This window comes from Balaenoptera ricei, chromosome 2, assembly GCF_028023285.1.
Source record: "Balaenoptera ricei isolate mBalRic1 chromosome 2, mBalRic1.hap2, whole genome shotgun sequence".
NCBI classification, from domain to species: Eukaryota; Metazoa; Chordata; class Mammalia; order Artiodactyla; family Balaenopteridae; genus Balaenoptera; species Balaenoptera ricei.
This window is the reverse complement of record NC_082640.1, coordinates 13,856,161-13,878,190: the sequence shown is the minus strand read 5'-3', so window position 1 is coordinate 13,878,190 and position 22,030 is coordinate 13,856,161. Positions and strand designations below refer to the sequence as shown.

Here is a 22,030-nt window from a genome sequence, read left to right as displayed (position 1 = left end):
CATATGACAAGCCCATAGCTAACATTATACTCAATGGTGGAAAGCTGAAAGCTTTTCCTTTAAGATCAAGAACAAGACAGGGATGCCAAGTCTTACCACTTTTATTCAACATAGTATGGAAAGTCCTAGCCAAAGCAAGTAGACAAGAAATAAAATGCATGCAAACTGGAAAATGCATGCAAACATGTAAAGCTGTCACTTTTTGCAGATGATATATGATATACAGAAAACCCTAAAGACTCCACCAAAAGACTGTTAGCACTAGTAAATTCAGTAAAGTTTCAGGAAACAAAATCAATTAAAACAATCTGTTGTGTTTTTATACACTAGTAATGAACTCTCAGAAAAAGAAATTAAGAAAACAATCCCATTTACAAAAAAATACCTAGGAATAAATGTAACCAAGGAGATGAAAGATCTGTATACTGAAAACCGTAAGACATTAATGAAAGAAATTCAAGAAGACGCAAATAAATGGAAAGACAGTCTGTGCTCGTGGATTGGAAGAATATGTTAAAATGTCCATACTACCCAAAGCAATCTACAGATTCAATACAGTCCAATGGCATTTTTCACAGAAATAAAAAAAAATCCTAAAATTAGAATGGAAGCACAAAGGACCCCCAATAGCCAAAGCAATCTTGAGAAAGAAGTACAAAACTGGAGGCATCATGCTCCCTGATTTCAAATTATATTACACACCTACAGTAATCAAAACAGTATAGTATGAGACAACCTACTGAATGGGAGAAAATATTTGCAAATGATATTACTGATAAGAGATTAATATCCAATACATATAAATAGCTCATAAAACTCAACATCAAAAAAAACAACCCGATTAAAAAATGGGGCAGAAGAACTGAACAGACATTTTTCCAGAGGAAATGCAGATTTTTCATATGCAGGCCAAGAGGCGTATGAAAAGATGATCAACATCACTAATCATCAGGGAAATGCAAATGAAAACCACAATGAGATATCACCTAACACCTGTCAGAATGGCTATCATCAAAAAGAACACAAATAACAAATGTTGGTGAGTATGTGGAGAAAAGGGAACCCGCATACAGTGCTGGTGGGAATGTAAACTGATGCAGCCACTGTGGAAAGCAGTATGGGGGTTTTTCAAAAAACTAAAAATAGAACTACCATATGACCCAGCAATTCCACTTCTGGGTATACATCTGAAAAAAACAAAAACACTAACTCGAAAGCTACATGCACCTCAACGTTCAGAGCAGCATTATTTACAATTGCCAAGATATGGAAACAAACTTAAGTGCCCGTCAACAGATGAATAAAGATGTGGTATATCTATACCATGAAATACTACTCAGCCATAAAAAAGAATGAAATTTTGCCATTTGCAGCAACATGGATGGATTTGAAGGATATTATGCTAAATGAACTAAGTCAGACAAAGACAAATACTATATGATATCACTTATATGTGGAATCTAAAAAACACACCAAACTAGTGAATAAAACAAAAAAGCAGCAGACTTGCAGATATGGAGAACAAACTAGTGGTTACCAGTGTGGGAGCGGGCGGACGGCAATAAAAGGGTGGGGGAGAGGGAGGCACAAACTACTGGGGGCAAGACAGGCTCGAGGATGTACTGCACAACATGGGGAACCCAGCCAATACTGTGTAGTAACCGTAAATGGAAAAAATGAATGAAAAATTGTATGAAAAATAAAAAAAAAATGGACACCCCCCCCCCCCCGCCAAACAGTATGGTATTGGCATAAAGTCAGATATATATGATCAATGGAAGAGAACAGAGATCCCAGAAATAAACTCATTCATATACGGTCAATTGATTTATGACAAAGGAGCCAAGAATATACAATGGGGAAAGGACAGTCTATTCAATAAATGGTGCTGAGAAAACTGGACAGGCATACGCAAAAGAATGAAACTGGACCACTATCTTACACCATACATAAAACTTAACCCAAAACAGATTAAAGACTTGAATGTATAAGACCTGAAACCATAAAACTCCTGGAAGACAACATAGGCAGTAAGCTCCATGACATCCCAGATTTGATCCACTATTAAAAATCCACCAATTTTTCTCATTTCCTTTAGGAAGAAATCCAAGTCCTATGCAAGGCCTTTAAAGACTGGGTATCTGGCCCCTGCCTACCTCTCCACTTTTATTTCATCTTAATCTCTGCCTCCTATCCTAATGCTTCAGACATCTGAAACTACTGGCTGAACATGGAGGATGTTTCATATCACTGTGCCTTTTTGAATATTTTCCCTATGCCTAGAATACACTATTCTGCATTTTCTATCTAATAACTACTCCTACATTAAGAATAAGTTTCCTCTGTGAAGCCTTTCTAACTCCCAAGATACTGAAGTACTCCCTCTGCTATGCTTCCTCCATAACTATATATACTTTTATAAAAATTATTGCATTATATTGTGATGGCCTCTTTATATAACTGTTTCTTTGTATGGATTATAATCTCCTAAGGCTTAGGGACTATGCCTTTCATGCATATATTCTCAATGCCTGGAGCACATTATAAAGTCAGTGAATAATTACTGAGTGAGTATTTTGGGAAAAAGTTGAAAAACCCAAAGGAAAAATAGATGGGAAGCATACCAGGCCCCTTTGGAGGTAGGACAATAAGTTCTATATGTATTATTAGAAGTGGATAACGCATACATGAGTGGAAAACGACAATAATTACATATTTCTCTAGGATTAGTGATACTCAAAATGTAGATCTCTTGCTTAGTAAAGTTAGAATTCCACCAGAGACATTTTCATGTCTTAAGGGACATTTTAATTTATAGATTTATAGCTATTAACATTAAATGTGACCTCAAGGACCAACTATTCTGTCTACAGGCAGAAATTTTTCTGCATCATCCTATTTGAGAAAAAATAACTGAAACAAAAGAAACCGAAGGGATTTTTAAAAAGTCAGGACGCATGATAAAAGGATGTATTGGTAAATAGTACGGGGGAAGCTGGAAATCTGTAGTACTCTTTCCATGTTGTTCAACTATAATGCATCCAGTATTTGTTAAAGGTCATATTATTCAACAGAATGACACCTGATTCTTAGTTTAGTAACTGGAATCATGTATGTACACTGGAATCTAACTAGCTTTCTTAAAGGGTAACACTTTTAGTAGTTATATTCCCTTAAAACAGCCTCATTTCAATGGTTTATCTATAGGCTGTAATATTTAATAATATTTTAGAATTACAAGGGGTCACAGAGACAACCTAGCCCAACACCCTCTTTTTAAGATGGAAGAAACTGAAGCCTACAGAAGCTGAAAAAGCTTCTTCAGGTTCACTGGGCAATCAGTGATGGAGTCGAGATAAGATCTCAGGTTTCCCAATTTTAGCCCAGTAATCCATTCTGAGTTTTTAAAATTACAAATAAAAGTGTTATCACTGACAGTGAGCATATATTATTGTATCATGCAATATTATAAAAACATATTTAGCCAAACTGTTGAAAGTGGGATACCTTTTAAATATTTCTACAAAATTAAGGTAGGATAATAATTTTAGACAGCATCATAGTCAGGACAATACTTGCAAATTCTGTAAATTAGTATAAATGTCATAATTTCCTTTCCAGTTTTATGTCATCTGATAGCAAAGTCCTAGTGTGAAAGGAAAATAAAAATAGAGTCAGTATTGCTCAGATAGCTCTCTTAAATGGAGCTGGGAGGCTATTAAGGAAGTATGACGTATGCAAGTCTCAGCCTGGATGGAATCTGACCTTTGGACCTGATGAAGTCATCCAGAACACCTGCCAGAAACTCAAGATACTTATAGGACCCTTACCCTAACATAACTTGTGACAGTCTATCTACTTATCAGACCCCTACCCTAAAACAACTTGTGATCCCTGGACTTCCCTGGTGGTGCAGTGGTTAAGAATCTGCCTGTCAATGCAGGGGACATGGGTTCGATCCCTGGTCTGGGAAGATCCCACATGTTGCAGAGCAACTAAGCCCGTGCACCACAACTACTGAGCCCTCGTGCCACAACTACTGAAGCTTGCACTCCTAGAGCCCATGCTCCGCAACAAGAGAAGCCACCGCAATGACAAGCCCATGCACCACAAGCAAGAGTAGCCCCCGCTTGCCGCAACTAGAGAAAGCCCGGGCGCAGCAATGAAGACCCAACGCAGCCAAAAAAATAAAGTAAAATAAATAAATAAGAACAAACTTGTCATCCCTTAAGGACAAATACTGTCTGACTCAGGTCAGAGTCAATCATAATTCTCACCAGGCAACTTTTAACAGCCTCTGGCTTTTTGTTTTAATAAGCCCCTGACTCTTTCTCTTCCTCGGAACATTCTTTCAGAGTTACCAGAATCTGTGTCTCTTGATTTGTGATCCTTAAGACCCCAAATAAACACTTTTCTTATTTGCAGCCTCCTGCATTATTTTTTGGTTGACACTAGACACATACTAAGTACTCAGAAAACACTTGTTAAATTGACTGAAAGAATACCATATGATAGTCTCAAGTATTAACCACTAACAAGGGAAGGCCTACATAATTTGCAGAAAAGGGATACAGACAAGAATACAGCTAGGAAAAATATAATAAAGAGGAATAGTTTATAAAATCATAATAATTTTTAAAAATATGTGTTATTTAGGTCTTTACTCATCTCTGCAAATTCAAGGGGACTTGAACTGACATCTAGAAAACCACAAACAAACCTATTAGAAGCTTTTTAAGTGAAAATAAAAACTTAGATGAAGTGTGCACAGAAGAGCTGCTTCTTTGTGAAGGCTTTATATTTTTGTGTTTTATCCAGATTTCCTTATGACCAGTGGTATATGTCTGTAAGATGGTTCCCAGGATAAGGGAAATGGATGTGAAAAGTATAAAAACCAATCTCACACCAGGATCAAGTCATAAAATGATACCTTCATACCCATATGTGTGCCACCATATATTTAATTGCACTTTTAGATGGGGTAGTTTTAATTAGAATTTTTTATTGAAGTATCATTGATTTACAATGTTGTGTTAGTTTCAGGTACACAGCACAGTGATTCAGTTATATATATATACACATACATATATACGCACGTATGTACATATATATTCTTCTTAGATTCTTTTCCCATTTTTTCTTAACAGTTGTGATTTTTCTCTCACTGATGTATATTTTCCTTACTCTCAAGAGAAAGCTATTCAACTGTCATATTTTCTTCATTCCTTATTCAGTCTTAAAAATTTATGGCTTCTGATATGCTTTCCACTTACATATAAACAATACCAGTCAATAGTTTTTTTAGTTTGAACAATAATAATACATCAAGTACTCTGTTATTCCCTCATGTGTACCGACAAATGAAAAGGCATGGAAAACTCCTTGGTTATCTGAGCATACATATCACTGTGCCTGACACATAGCAGGCTTAAAATAATTATGTTGAATGAATGGCTGACTGACTAGCTGAGTGAATGACGGAAATAAAGATTCTGGCCATTTTGACAGTGGCTGGAATTTGGCACTGAACAGTTCTTGCACATAACCAAGCAGACTAGACTCGCTTCGGCTAAGGGAGGGAAGAGTCAAGCTTCCGTTCAAAAGACAGTAATACTAAGAGCCGTTGGTACAGCCCTACACCAAAAACTAGGCTAGGGGAGAAGAGAATGGGAGGAGCAACAGCTGGACGAGGGCTTCAGAGGCTGTGTTCTCACTGCTCAGTGCAGCTAAGTGTTCCAGTTCCACAAACATTATAGGTCCGTAACACTACCTGAGTAAGAGATTATTCAAATCTTTCAGGAAAGATCTGGCACCACACGATGGTAAATTAGATAAAGTTACCATCATTTGAAGTGAGGCTGTAAGTTAAGGACATATATCAAGGCCAATAATATTTAATAAATGTTAGCCGTGGGTTACTGAATTTCCAAATAGCCCTCCAGAGGGAGGTGGGGGTGAGGGAAGTCTGCTGTCTGCTTCCTACCAGCCTGGGCCACCATGCTGCTCCCCTCCGGCTTCCGCTTCCCACCCAGCTCCCAGGACTGTCACAAACCTGCCCTTACTCATGGTTTTTATTGTGGTAAAATACACATAACATACGTTATGTCTCTATGGATTTGCTTACTTTGGATATTTTATATAAATGGAATCATACAATATGTGACCTTTAGTTTCTGGCTTATTTACTTATAATGTTTCAGTGTTCATCCATGTTGTGACATGTGTCAGTCCTTTTTATGGCTGAGTAATATTCCATAGTACGTTTAGACCACATTTGTTTATCCATTAATTGATGGACATTTGGGCTGTTTCCACCTTTTGGCTATTGTGAATGGTGTTGCTATGAACATGCACGTGCATGTATTTGTTTGAGTTCTTGTTTTCAGTTCCCTTGAGTATATACCTATGAATGGAAGGGTTGGATCATACGGTAACTCTATGCTTAACTTTTTGAGGACCCACCAACCTGTTTTGCACAGCAGCTGAACCATTTTACATACGTTACAGTAATTTATGAGGATTTCATTTTCTCCATATCCTTGCCAACATTTGTTATTTTCCTTTTCCCCTCTTTTTCACATGGCCATGCTTACAGGGTGTGAGTGGTATCTCACTGTGATTTTGATTTGCATTTCACTAATGATTAATGATGTTGAGCATCGTTTCACATGCTTATTGGCCATCAGTATATCTCCTCTGCCCATCTTTGAATTGGGCTGTTTTTTGTTGTTGCTGAGTTGTAGGAGTCCTTTATATATTCTGTGTATTAATCTCTTATCAGATATATGATTTGCAAATATTTTCTCCCATTCTGTTCCATCTTCACTCTTGATAGTGTCCTTTGATATACAGAAGTTTCTAATTTTGATGAAGTCCAATTTATCTATATTTTCTTTTGTTATTGTGCTTTTGGTGTCACATCCAAGAAATCTTGCCAAATTCAATATCATGAAGCTTTCCCCATGTTTTCTTCTAAGAGTTTCATAGTTTTAGCTCTTGCATTTATGTCTTTGATCCATTTTGAGTTAGTTTTTCTATACGGTGTAAAACAAGGGTCCAACTTCATTCTTTTCAATGTGGATATCCAGTTTTCCCAACACCATTTGTGGAAAAGACTGTCCTTTCTCCATTGGACAGTTCTGGCACGCTTGTTGAAAATCATTTGACATATATGCGAGGGATATTTTTTTACTCTATTCTATTCCATTGATATATATGTCTGTCTTTATGGCAGTCCCACACTGTTTTGATTACTATAGTTTTGTAGTAAGTTCTGAAATCAGGAAATATGAGTCCTCCAATTTAGTTCTTATTTTCAAGATTGTTTTGGCTATTTGGAGTCCCTTGAGACTCCATTCTGATGGGGATGCACTGAACCTGTAGATAGAGTAGTATTCACGTCTAACAGTAGTAAGTCTTCCAATCCATGAACACAAGATGCCTCTCCATTTATTTTTCTTTAGTTTCTTTCACCAGTGATTTGTAGTTTTCAGTGTACTTCATTCATCTTTAAAATGAAGCTCAAAGCCACTTTGTCCAGTCAGTATCACTTGCTTACTGGAGGTCACAGTCTCCTCCCTCCCCCACCATCTGCCTTGGGTTTACATAAATTATAATGGGATATACTTTTTCCCATTTGACACTAAGTTTTCAAGATTTACCCATATTGATACATATAGTTCTAGTTCATTCGTTTAAACTGCTATGTAGTATTAGTTCCTAGGGCTGCCATAAAACATTACACTACAAACTGGGTGGCTTAAACATTTATTCCCTCATAGTTCAGGAGGCTAGAAGTCCAAAGTCAAGGTGTTGGTAAGGTTGGTTCTTTTTGGAGGTTCTGTGGGAGAATCTGTTCCACACCTCTCTCTAGCTTCTGGTGGTTGCCAGTAATCTTTGTGTTCCTTGGCTTGTACCTGTATCACTTCAATCTCTCCTGTGTGTTTCTGTGTATCTTCACCTTTTATAAGGACAGCAGTTATTGGATTCAGGGCCTGTCTTAATCTAGTATGACCTCATATTAACTAAGACCCTATTCCTGAATAAGATCATATCCTGAAGTTCTGGGTAGACATGAATAGTGCCCTTTTTGGGAGGGCACTATTCACTATACATTATTTGACTATAATATGTAATTCATTTATCTATTCATTCCCCTTGTTGAGGGGCATTTAGGGTATTTCCAATTTTTCACTATTAGAATGCTGCAATGAATATCTTTTTTTTTCTTTCATAATTGAGATTTTATTGGTTGCTTTGAGGATCAGTACACAGACATTTCAATTTGTACACAATTCTCAACATACGTACCAAAAATCTAAAAAATCACGTAGTTGTGATTCTTTTCTGAACAGTTATTCCAGTGACTTTCCAGCTTAAAATTTGGAGGCAAATTTTCCTTCACAGGATATCAAGTACCAATATCTTCAAATATTGATATGCTGTTACATCGTTAAGTCCCACTAATTTGCAATTTAATATCATATACACTACATACTCAAATTGTCAATCGTTCACAGCACATTAACAGTTACTAGAAGAACTGGACTACCACCACCAAAGATGTTACAGGGCGCACAAAATCCTGACCAGGAGAGCCAAGATCAAGGGGTGAGTGGTTTGCTTTAGGAAACAATTCTACCAAAACAACATGGGAAGAGTAGTAATTTAAAGTGTTTAAGACATTAAATGCACAACTGACTCCAAACTGCCATTAAGTATGCTTTATATTATAGGATATAAAAGCTACCCCCCCATCTGTGGAATGTTAAGCTGACACCCAAGACAATCAAAGCCTCCCATATGCAATATCCCACTATTTTCTGGTTGTACCAAAAAATAAACAACCAGCAAATGATAACACCTCTTAAAAAAAAGCATTTACACTTAAAAAATGGGATGAGGTGGGATTCCCTCCTTTTTAAAAATGTTTCTAGAGCTACTAAAAAACTTGCATTTACAAAATAGTTGACAAAAATATTCCTCTGGATTGTACAAGAAGGAGGACAGGGACCACTGATAGGACCGGGTGCGTGGTATTAATCAGACTCGGCTTCTTTCTCTCCTGCTTCATCAGAGGCTGTGCTCTCCTCGTTTTTAGTTTCTCCATTTTCTGCAGGTAGGTCTTCTTTAGTCTCTTGGTTAGCCACTTCAGCCTGTTTTCCCTTTGCTCCCCTTTTCCCTTTTATTTGCACTTTTTTGTCTGAAGATTTATCCTTTCCTGCCGCCTTTGTTGGCTTCGTTTCCACTCTTGCAGGAACCGGTGTAGCTGACAACCTCGCCGATCTCCTCCTGGGCTCCTCCTTCGCCGCCCCCTCCTTGGAGCTGACTCTCTTGAGCATCGTGGCGGCGGGGCTGGCGCCTGCTGGGTGCCTGCGGGCTGTGGGCTGCGGGCTGCGGGCTGTGGGCTGCGGGCTGCGGGCCGCGCTGAGAGCCTTCGCGAAGCTGGGCTGCCTGGCCGCTGCCGCTCCTCCCGCCAATGAATATCCTTTAAATGACTCTTTACCTGCTTGTGTGTTTACTGATTCCTGACAATAGGATATGGGTATCTTCAAATTTGCAATTAGGTATCACCAAACTTTTCTCCAAAGTAATTGTATTAATTCACTTTCCCATCAAAAGCAATGGAGATTTGGGACTTCCCTGGTGGTCCAGTGGTAAAGAATCCGCCTTCCAACGCAGGGGACACGGGTTCAATCCCCCGTCAGGGAACTAAGATCCCACATGCCGACGGCAACTAAGCCCACGCGCCACAACTACTGAGCTCGCGCCCAACAACTAGAGAACCCGCATGCCGCAAACTACAGATCCCATGCGCCCTGGAGCCTGCGCACCACAACTAGAGAGAGAAAACCCACACGCCACAACTAGAGAGAAACCCCAGCGCCGAAATGAAGAGACCGCGCCACAACAAAAGATCCCGAATGCCTCAACGAAGATCCCATGTGCCGCAACTAAGACCCAACGCAGCCAAGAAGCAAATAAATATTTTTTAAAAAGCAATGGAAATTTCCCATTTTTCCTCCACATAGTTGGCAACATCTAAATTTTAACTTTGCCAGATGTATTAGCTTGTTATTACAAAACAAACAACTGAAAATCTCAGTATATAAAACAACAGGCATTTATTTATCACATGAGTCTGTGGGACACTCAGAGATGGCTGATCTAGGCTGGGCTAGCCCAGGTGGATTGCCTATATTACATGTTTCAAAGTTGGTATTACTATCATACTCATTTAACAGAGCAGAAACTTTTAAAGCAAACCTCAGGTATTAGAAAATGACATTTTAAAACTCAATATCTAACATTTTTAGGAAATTTTTGTATCTATGTTCATATGTAACAATGATCTCTTCCTTTTCATAATACATATTTAATTTTGAAATTAAGATTTACATTAGCCTCATAAAAGAACTTCGGGAATTTTTCCTCTACAAATATTAGAATATCTATATAAGATAGAGGTTATCTGGTCCTTGAAGGTGTGGTATTTGTGTATTTTTTTGCCATGTAAATTTGGGTTATGTTGTTAGATGCATAAAGATTATAAGGGTCAGAATTCTGATTTTTTTCTATCCCTTTACTTATAATCTTTCAGTGACACTGTGTTTTAGATGTTTCTCTTATAAATAACATGTGGCCACATTTTGTATTAGTTTTTCAATTTGAAAATACTACTTTCATGTATTGTGATTTCTGAAATATTTGGATTTATTCTTTATCTTAACTTATGCTTTTGTATCTTCTTTTATGTATCTTTTATTCTCTCTTTTCCTATATTCTATTTTTCTTACTGTGTTTTTCTCCACCTATTGGTTTGAAAATTGTACATACTGTAGTTTTACCCCTATATTTAAAAAATAATCATTGACAAAGTCTAATTAGTATCTCTATCCTCCTCCCCCTCAATACAAGGATGCTAAGGATGCTAAAATGTTTCTGATTTCCTTCTCCCATCTTCTAAGTTTTGCTGTCATACTGTTTTTAACCCCCTCCAAATTAGTCATCATCATTACAATAATTTCTTTTACAGTCAGTGCTTAAGATTTATCAACATGTTTATTTTTTTTTTTGAGTTAGAACTTTTTCTTGCTGCCCTCTCCTTCCTTCTGTACTCAATTTTCTTCTTGCTGAGGTATACCCTTTATTTGCCTTCAAAGTAAGGGTCTGTGAATGGCAAATTGATAAGTCTTAATTTTTCTGAAAATATCTTTATTTTATTCTCAACTAATACTTTAACAAGGTATAAAATGCTAAGTTGACAATTATTTTCTCTAAGCAATTTGAAGATATTTTTCTATCTTTTTCTGATATCTTTTGTTTCAGATGAGAAGGTAATTGTTAGTATAACTGGTGTTCTTTAGTTTTTGCTCTACAATTGGTTTAAAATTTTCTGTTTGCTTTAATGTTGAACAGTTTCTCTATGGTTTGTTTAAATGTGGATTGTTTTTATTTATCCTGTTCAGGATACTGTGTACTTCTTAAATATGAGGACTTGTCTTTCTTGTCAATTCTGGAAAATCTCAACCATTATTTTATGGTAATATTGCATCTCCCATTCGCTTCTTCTAAACTGTCATTAGATAGATATTGCTGTACTTTCTCATTCTATCTCCCATGTCTCCTAAGCATTCTTATATTTTCCTTCCTTATCTCTTGGTTCTGTATTCTGGGTGATTTGACCAGATCATCTTCCAATTCACTAATTCTCATTTCAGCAGTTTAATCCAACCGTTAAAGAAAAAAATCAATGAACATTTCATTTATAGTTCTTTTTCTTCTCTTATCCTGTCATGTTCTTTCATTAAGGTTTTATTCCTTCTTTTATGTCTTTGTTTATTTAAAAATGATTAGTTTTATGGCATCTTTCAGATTAGGTTTCTTATCTCCTGTTCTTAGAAGGACAGTTTTCTTCTTTGTTACATCTGTTGACTATCCTCACAGTTTATATTGTGAGCACATCTTCACTGAGGTTTTTTGATTTTTTAAAAAATACTTCCTTAACAGGAGCTCACAAAGCCCTAAGTTTTGTGGTAGAGAACAGTTTTGGCATTGGCTTCTGTCAGGGTCCTAAGGGTTTTAATAGCTCTGGACCACTGAATTTTTCTCATTCTTTCACAAAACAGTAGCCCTTTGAGACTAGGCTTTATGCAGGGGGCTCAATTCCAGCTGCCTGTGGACCCAAAGGCACAATTTTTGCTTCAAGTGAGTATTAAAACCCCAGGCACCAAGGCTAATATTCTGTGGTGTCATTTCCTGCTTTTGACTATGGTTTTGAGCTGTTGCTGGCATTAAAACAAAACTGGATTTCCCTTTTATTCCTTTAATCAAGGCTATGATTATTTTTTTTGTTCGTAATACTTAATCTTATATTGGAAGGGCAGGGCTCATTCATATCAGCTCTGTCTTTTATGCTGCTAGAAATCTGCCAAGGGAGCCTTACTGAGGGCTAATCTACATTTACTCTTAAGTCTAATAATCTAATATTCACTTTATCTGTGTCTATATAACATGTGTAGATACCACAGTTAGTCTGTGATTTCTGAGTGCTATGAAGGAATCTAGAATTCACTTGTAAGATATAACAACTAGAAAATGATTTGAAGTAGAACAGCCAATTATAGAAGCAAAGAAAAACAAAGATCTAAGGGAAAAACAATATGAAATAGCATGTAGAAGCACAAAAACTCATGTTCTCACAACCTAGATTTCATAAATGCTGATGTTTTGCCACGTTTGTTTTACCTCTCTGAAACATTCCACTCTCTCACTTCCTATTTTAATCCACCGTAATCTTCTGGTTCTCCTTACCCTGGGAATATTCCTTTGGTGGTTCTGATTTTTCCATATGTCCCCTAGACGTTTTGCCTCTACATGCTTCCCTGGATTTAGGTATCAAATGTACACCAAGGTCTCTAATAGTTATATCTCTAATTTTCATCTCTTAAATTCTATATTATCGGACTTCCCTGGTGATCCAGTGGTAAAGAATCCGCCTTACAATGCAGGGGACTTGGGTTCAATCCCTGGTCGGGAAACTAAGATCCCACATGCCGTGGGGCAACTAAGCCCGCATGCAACAACTACTGAGCTTGTGCGCCTCAACGAGAGAGCCCGCATGCCACAAACTTCAGAGCCCACGCACTCTGGAGCCTGCGTGCCACAACCAGAGAGAGAAAACTCGCATGCCACGACTAGAGAGAAACCTGTGAGCCACATCTAGAGAGGAGCCCGAGTGCCACAACAAAGAGGCCGCGCACAGCAACAAAAAGGCCGCATGCTGCAACTAAGACCCAATGCAGCCAAAAAAAAAAAAAAAAAAAATTTATGTTATCACTGAATGTTTCCTTCCACTGGCATCATAAACTTGGCATGTCTCAAACTGATTATATATCTTCCTTTCTCCCAAACTGTCATGTCCTAACTGTGCTCTTTGTTATCTCTGTTAATGGCATCTGCCTCTTCCAACCACCCACTAGTCATTTTTAGTCTCCCAGCCCCACCCTTGCTGTATAGCCCATCAGTTGATAAATCTTGAAGATTCAAGAAGGTTCACATAGTCTCTCCTCCAGTCTCTACTTTCCCTGCTAGCTACCTAATTCAGGGCTTCATTATCTCTTACTTAACCTATGGCAATAACTTTCTAGTTAGTCCTTCTCCTCTCTTTGACCTTTTGCATAATGATAGTCAAACATTTCTATGATACAGACTTTAAAATATCACTGAACTACTTACAAAATATGACTTAAACATCTTAATCTCACATTCAAGAACTATGACTTGGCTGCAACCCACTTTTATAAACTTATTTCCCTTTACCATTTCAAGCATCCTTTGCAGTTAAACTACATTACTCACCGTGCCTGGTAATATGCTCTGAAGAGTCTCCTCTCAAGAGTGCTTTATATCACGCAAGTTCCTGTCTGTGGAATGTTTCTCCCCACCCCACTTCCAAATCCTTCATAATGCCTTTGTTTTTTTTCTAGGTGGAAGTAATCTTGCCATCTGCTGAACTGTAAAAGTTCTTTAACCTTCTCACAAAGCTGTTATAGTAAACCTCAAAATATGCTTATTTAGGTCTCTGTCTTACCTTTTCAACTGGATAATATAGTGGTAGTAGCTAAGAGCATGGATTCTCAAGCTAGTGAAGTAGGTTTGAATCATGGTTTTGTCACTTATTAGCTAACTAATTTGGAAAAAGTTATTTTACCTCTCTGTACGTCAGTTTTCTCCTGCGTAAAATGAAGAAAATAGTGTAGACCACATGGTGTTGCTGTGAGGACTGAGTTATATATAAAGTTCATAGAATAGTATCAGACACATAGTAGCCACTTAATAAATGCTATCTAATATTAAGGACAAAATTGGGTACGTCTTATTTATCACTGTATCACCCAGTCACATTATTTCCCACATAGCAGGCAGTCAGCAAGTTGTTTTTTTTCTAATTGGAAAAAATTAAAACCAATAGAATACTAGGTAGTTCAAGGCACTATACACTCAAATATAAGATTAAGTGGTACAGAAATAGTGCTATAAGAATTCAGATAAGGGAAGTAAGATGAGTAAGAAAATAGGAAAGAGTGACTCCCCAGTGAAATTGTATTTTAAAAGTTCTAATCAGAGAGAAGCAAACAGGATGAACTGATAGGATAATAGTTAAGAAACTATTAGCAGTCATGAGGTCATGAGATACTGGACTAGGATGGTTAGCACTGAGGGGTTTCAAAGGGAGGGATAGAAACAGAGAAAACAAAGCCAGAATAAACTGGGTTTATAAAAACAGGAAGAAGTAAAAACAAAAAACAAAAGACACAAACTCAGTTGCATTTCTATACACTAATAATGAACAATCTGAAAAGGAAATTATGAAACAATTCCTTTTATAATAGCATCAAAAAGGATAAAATACTTAGGAATTAACCAAAGAGGTGAAAGACATGTACAATACAAACTACAAAACATTGTTGAAAGAAATTAAAGACATAAGTAAACAGAAAGACATCCCATGTTCATGGACTAAAAGACAATATCGTTAAATATGAATTTTACCCAAAGCAATCTACAGATTCAAAAAAATCTCCACCAAGGGCTTCCCTGGTGGCGCAGTGGTTAAGAATCTACCTACCAATGCAGGGGACACGGGTTCAAGCCCTGGTCCAGGAAGATCCCATATACCGTGGAGCAACTAAGCCCATGCACCACAACTACTGAAGCCCGCGAGCCACAACTACTGAAGCCCTCACGCCTAGAGCCCGTGCTCTGAAACAAGAGAAGCCATTGCAATGAGAAGCCCGTGCACCACAATGAAGAGTAGCCCCTGCTCTCCGCAACTTATCTCCATAAAATTCATATGGAATCTCAAGTGAACCCAAAAGCCAAAGCCATCTTGAAAAGGACAAGAAGCTAGAGCATTCACACTTCCTTATTTCAAAACTTACTACAAAGCTACAGTAATCAAAAGAGTGTGGGGACTTCCCTGGTGGTGCAGTGGTTAAAAATCTGCCTGCCAATGCAGGGGACATGTTGCAGGGCCTTGATCCCTGGTCTGAGAAGATCTCACATGCCACGGAGCAACTAAGCCCGTGCGCCACAACTACTGAGCCTGCACTCTAGAGCCCGGGAGCCACAACTACTGAGCCCACGTGCCACAACAACTGAAGCCCGCATGCCCTAGAGCCTGTACTCTGCAACAAGAGAAGCCACTGCAATGAGAAGCCTGTGCACCGCAAGGAAGAGTAGCCCCCGCTCGCTGCAACCAGAGAAAGCCCGCACACAGCAATTAAGACCCAATGCAGCCAAAAATAAAATTAAAAAAAAATTAATTAAAAAAACAAGAGTGTGGTACTGGCATAAAGACAGACATACAGACCAGTGGAATAGAACAGACAGCCCAGAAATGAACCCTCACATATATGGTCAAATGATTTTTGACAGGGTGCCAAGACCATTTAATAGGAAAAGGAAGTCTTTTCAACAAATTCTGCTGAGATTATGTATAATATGTAAAAGAATGAAGCTGAATTTGAATAGTATACAAAAAAATTAATGCAAAATGGATCAACAATTTAAATTTAAATATAAGAACTAAAACGATAAAATTCATGGAAGAAAGCAAAAGGGTAAAGTTCAAGACCTAGAACTTGAGAGTGGATTCATAGCTATCGTACCAAAAGCCACAAATGAAAAAGTAGATAAATTGGACTTCATCAAAATTGTAAAAGTTTGTGCACGAAAGGACATTTTTAAGAAAGTGAAAAGAAAACCTCAGAATGGGAGTAAATATTTGTGAATCATCATCATATATCTGATAAGCAAATCACATATCCAATATGCAGAACATACAATGAACTTAATAACAAAAAGACAACCCACTTCAAAAAAAGAGCATTTCTCTAAAGAAGATACTTATGGCTAACAAGCACATGACAGGATGCTCAACATTATAAGTCAAACCCACTATGAGATACCACCTCACACCCTAGGATGGCTTAACAACAACAGGAACAACAACAGAAAATAACAAGTGTTGATGAGGATATGTGAAAAAATGAAATTCCTGTACACTGCTGGTAAAAGAGTTCAGCTGCTATGGAAAACAGATTAGGGGCTCCTCAAAAAGCTAAATATAGAATTATCATATATCCCCATCAATTCCACTCAGGTATGTACTCAAAGGATTTGAAAACAGGTACTCAAACAAATACATGTACACACATGTTCATTACAGCACTGCTCCCAGCATCCAAAAGGTAGAATCAGTCCAAACATCCATCAGTTGAAGAATGGATAAACAAATTGTGGTATACACATACAATGGAATGTTAGTCACCCATAAAAAGGACTGATACATGCTACAATGTGGATGAACATCAAAACGTGCTAAGTGAAAGAAGCCAGAAACAAAAGTTCACATACTGTATGATTCCATTTATAAGAAATATTCAGGGACTTCCCTGGTGGCGCAGTGGTCAAGAATCCACCTGCCAATGCAGGGGACACGGGTTCGAGCCCTGGTCCGGGAAGATCCCACATGCCGTGGAGCAACTAAGCCCGTGCGCCACAACTACTGAGCCTGCGCTCTGGAGCCCGCGAGCCACAACTACTGAGCCCGCATGCCACAACTATTGAAGCCCATGTGCCTAGAGCCCGTGCTCTGCAACAAGACAAGAAACCACAATGAGAAGCCTGCGCACCGCAATGAAGAGTAGCCCTCACTGGCCGCAACTAGAGAGAGCCCGCGCGCAGCAACGAAGACCCAACACAGCCAACAATAAAAATAAATAAATTTATAAAAAAAAGAAAGAAAGAAATATTCAAAATAGGTACATCCACAGAGACAAAATGAAGATTACTGGTTGCTATAGGCTGGTGGGGACAGGGGTAGGGAATAGGGAGCAACTGCCTAATGGGTACAGAGTTTCCTTTTGGGGTGATGAAGTGTTTTGGTGCCAGACAGAGGTGGTTGTACAACAATGTGAACGTAAATGCTACTGAAGAGTTCACTTTTAAAAGGTTAATTTTATGTTATGTGAATTTCTCCTCAATTAAAAAAAATTGTTTAAAAAACCCACATTGGTATACCACCCACTAGAAGAGCTAAAATGAAAAAAAGACATAAATACCAACTGTGGGCAGGGATATGGAACAACAGGAACTCTCATAAATTGGTGTGTATGCATACATTGGTTATAATTACTTCGTAAAATAAAATTACTACTTCGTAGTAATCTACTAGAGCTGAATTATATGCACACCCTAGCACAATGCCTAGTAGGTGCTCAATAAATGTTTATCGATTGAACTAATGAAGTTCCCACTGTTTTTTTAGGCACTGTGCTAAGACCCTGGGACATAAAAATGAAAAGTCATGGTTCTCTCTCCTAATAAACAGACATTTAAATAATTATAATAACAGTATACAGATGGCCCTCTGTATCTGTGGGTTTCACATGTGCAGATTCAGTCAACTCCGGATTGAAAATAATCAGAAAAAAAAATTCTACAAAGTTCCAAAAAGACAAAACTTGAATTTGCTGCATGACAGCAACTGTTTACACAGCATTTACATTGTAGGTACAACTATTTACATAGCATTTACATTGTATTAGGTATTATAAGTAATCCAGAGATTGAAGTATACAGAAGGATGTACGTAGGTTATATGCAAATACTACACAAATAAAGGGACTTGAGCATCTGTGGATTTGGGTGTCCTGGGGTTGGGAGCGGTGTCCTGGGGTTGGGAGCGGTGTCCTGGAACCAGTCCCCTTGGAATACTGAGGGGTGACCACATTTACACTGTAGGGGAGCACAGTGCATTGGTTTTAGAGTCAGACAGACCATTTAAGCCCTGGCTCCACTACTGACTAGTTAGCTATGATTACAGGCAAATCTGAACTTTATTTCCGTATCATTTCTGGAATTTCTTTTCTTTCTACTCTCACTCCACAGTTTCAGTCTACTGCTGCTAGAGTCGTCTTTCTAAAACAGAACACATTGGGAATCCCCTGGCAGTCCAGTGGTTAGGACTTGGAGCTTTCACTGCTGGGCCCTGGTTCAATCCTTGGTTGGGGAACTAAGATCCCACAGGCCGCGTGGCATGGCCAGAAAAAAAAAAAAGAAAACTCAGAGCACATCACCACCTCACTCCTTCCAGCTCAAAATCCAAAGATTCCCTACTACCTAAAATATAAAATGTAAACTTCTTAGCCTGGCATTCAAAAACTTGTGTATTTTGTTACCTACCTGTCCTTCCAGCCTCAGGTCACAGTCTACTCCCACTGTGTTCTGGAAGCCAGACACAATGGTCTGCCATCTTATCCTGAACATGTTTTGAAATGTCTTACCTTTGTGTCTTTGCTCAACATGTCTTTCTTCCAAGAATTCACTCTCCTCTCTACTTTAAGTATCTCTGAGTCATGAGAAAGTGATTTTCATGGTATATTGATAAAGGGTCTTCTACACGTAACCCTTTATCATGGGAGAGAATAAACTGATCCACGCAACCAATGAATAAATTAGCAGTCAGGAACACACTCTGGCCTTGTGGGCATTTTATTCAGGTAGAGGAAGTTATTATTTTCTCAATTCTAACCATACTGTTGTACCAGAGTTATCTCTTCTTAAAAGAACGACACTGGAAAACTGCTTTTCTGGTCCAGAAACTTGAATCTAATCCAGTATCAAAATAAATTGGCCCTATCCCTGTGACTCCTAGTGGTGAATATAGTGAGATACTCCCAGGAACTTTAATCTCATGGAAGTAAGATTATCTTTTGAAAGATAAACACACAAAGGATAAGAACATGTAATGGTATTGAGTAATGCAGTGAAGTAAATTAGTGGGATCAGTTTAATTCAACAAGTGAATTCAATTCAATTAATATTTACCCTATAGACACTACAGGGGATATAAAATGAAAAGGGTATGAGCACGACCATCAGGTGGTTTATAGTGGAGAAGAGGAACAACATAAGTGACCAGGTAAGTTATAATAGAAGAATTATATCTCAGCTTATTCCTAAAAAATACCTACTTATATTATTAATGAGACTGGATGCAAGGGAAACAATACAAAACACAAAAACTAAATCCTATACTACAGAATACAGAAAAAAACCCTTACATTATAAAAGGAAGATGAGAAACAAATGTGGATTTTTAAAAACTCTCTCTCCATAGGTATGCCTAATTATATTTTAAATATTATCAAAATTTTACTTTTATGATTCATCTTTTCTATGATCTCCTTCCCTCTGCAAAAAAAAAATTCAAATTTAAGTATTTTTTCTATAACATCATAATCCTAAGACAAAAGTGGTTTATTTAGAGATACAGAAAAAGAAACAAGGAAATAGTATTCAGCTAATCAGTAATATGATGTCAGACTAAAACTAGTAGCATATTAGTTGTCAGGAAGTGTAAAGGATTCTCAGATTTCAAAGCAACGTGGATGTGATAAGATTCAAGGCAGAAGAGAGCAGGTGGTGTGGTAGCAGTCATTAATTATCAGGTACCTGGGCTTAACGAAAGACCCACTGTAAAGACTTATCAATTATCTTAGCATTCTTCAAACTGACTGTAAACTGTTGCCACTGTAGAAAGTTTCTAAGAAGAAAATAAATTTATAAATAAAAGTTAAAGTCAAACAGCCATCACAAAATAAATGACTGTTTAAAAAAAAGTTTCTCAGCTATCTAGGAAAAAGTCTTAAGACATTATGAAACTAAACACAGTGTTAGAGAATATTAGTAGAATAACACATGCTGGTAATCACCCACCTGAACCATAAAACCATTAATTCTTTTAGAAAATTATCTAATTAAGATTAATTTTATTGAAGGGCTACGATGTGTCTGCCACTCTTACGTATGTTTCATTTAATTCTCATAGTATTCTTTGTTGTCTACTCACGTATGTACTTGAATGTGATATACACAAACTGATATATAAATCTGGTGCCCACACAAAAGTAGTTTCTTATGTTGTGCTTTCATTTTATCTTAGTCTGTAAAACTGAAGACTGTGATATTCATTCTCTTTTCCCACTCAGAGAAAACTTCTATAACAAGATAAGTTACTAAGAATTTAATACAGCAGGATATAAAAACCTGCTGTATTGTTTACTTTTTACTGCTTAAAAGAAATGTGTCCTAGTTCAGAACTATCCAGTGCATAACGAAGCCATTAGGCTCCAACTGTGTGTGAAGAGATGAGGGTGGAAAAGAAAATCTGAGTGCAAACGGAAGCGTTGAAGAAAAGAGCAAGACAACTGGGGGGGATAGAAGAGTTCCTAAAATTGGTAACAGGATACGATGACATACTTGCACTTGGAGGCGAGCTTGAGAGCGGTGGTGGCGAGGCCCCTGGTTAGCTCGGCATGAGGACAGCAGTTGCCAGTGGGCCTCTTGCTGTATCAGAGACTACAGACACCACACTGGCCAAAGCAGGAGGACAAGGAATTAGAGGGCATTCTCAGATAATCAACAAAGCAGTAATCTCAGACTGAGCGACTTCTTTTTGGAGAGACAACTGGGAAAGGGGCCAGGGCCCAAAGAATGACTAACAGTGGACTTCTCACAGACCCTGATGGGGAAGGGCTTAAAGTCAGAAATTTCTTTGGAAAAACTGAGAGATTTGACATCTTTTGTACTCTAGTGTTATCAAACAAGTTATACCTCTAAAAGAATCTTACAAAATATATGTGTTTAATATTTGTTGAAAGTGATTTTAGTAGACTTAAAACAGGATTTTAACAAAATAAGACTACCAGACACATAAATGTCTCAGTTTTTCGTGATCTCAAATCTACTGGCCATTTTCTGTCTTGATGATCAAGAAAACCACGAAATGCACTTTTAACAGCACCATATAGTAAATCATTCATTGGGATGTCTTTTCTGCTATCCATTCTATAATAGTCAGAGACAATGTTTAAAAAGAGTTTTCCTTTTCTTCCTGAAGCTTTACTTAAGTGAGAAACAGCTTTATTACAAAGGGCCAATTCAGCAAAATATAAGATTTTCTAACAGGCAAAGTTCAAATTTATCTTCTGGAAAAGGCAGATATTCTAGATCTAATATGGCCATGGCCAAATTATTTTGAAAATATAATACACTTTAGAAAATGTATGTAAAACAATTTTATTAAAGGGTAAACTAATGAATGATGAAAATATTCAGCGGCAAGCTGCTATTATCAACGATGAACACAAACAGTTAACCGCTGGGTAACAGACTGGGACCTTTCACCGGAGACTTCAGCTGTTATCAAACTAATTACATTAAAAAGCTTTTAAAATGAAAACCCTGTTCTTACAAATAAAACAGATCTATCTAGGCAGTTTTAGATAGGTGATGATCTAGCAACAAAAAAAATCTCACCAATACTCCAATGTACTTAGGGCTCGCTTCTTTTGGTTCTGTTGTTAAGACATGGGAAAGATAATCATTTTGAATGGTTTAAAGTCATCTTGCTAGGCAAGTAACAGGAAGGTAACAAATTAAATGACTTCAGGATAATATA

At 37.6% G+C, this 22,030-nt stretch overlaps 2 protein-coding genes across 3 annotated transcripts in view; both read right to left on the bottom strand.

The window, feature by feature from the left end:
• DNAJC1 (DnaJ heat shock protein family (Hsp40) member C1) overlaps positions 1-22,030 on the bottom strand; it is a 360,201-nt gene that overhangs the window by 45,178 nt on the left and 292,993 nt on the right. The gene's annotated exons all lie outside the window — the stretch shown is intronic.
• Positions 9,039-9,341, bottom strand: LOC132360256 (non-histone chromosomal protein HMG-14-like). Its single transcript, XM_059915302.1, has one exon. It carries the CDS (start codon positions 9,339-9,341, stop codon positions 9,039-9,041), a length of 303 nt encoding a protein of 100 aa, XP_059771285.1.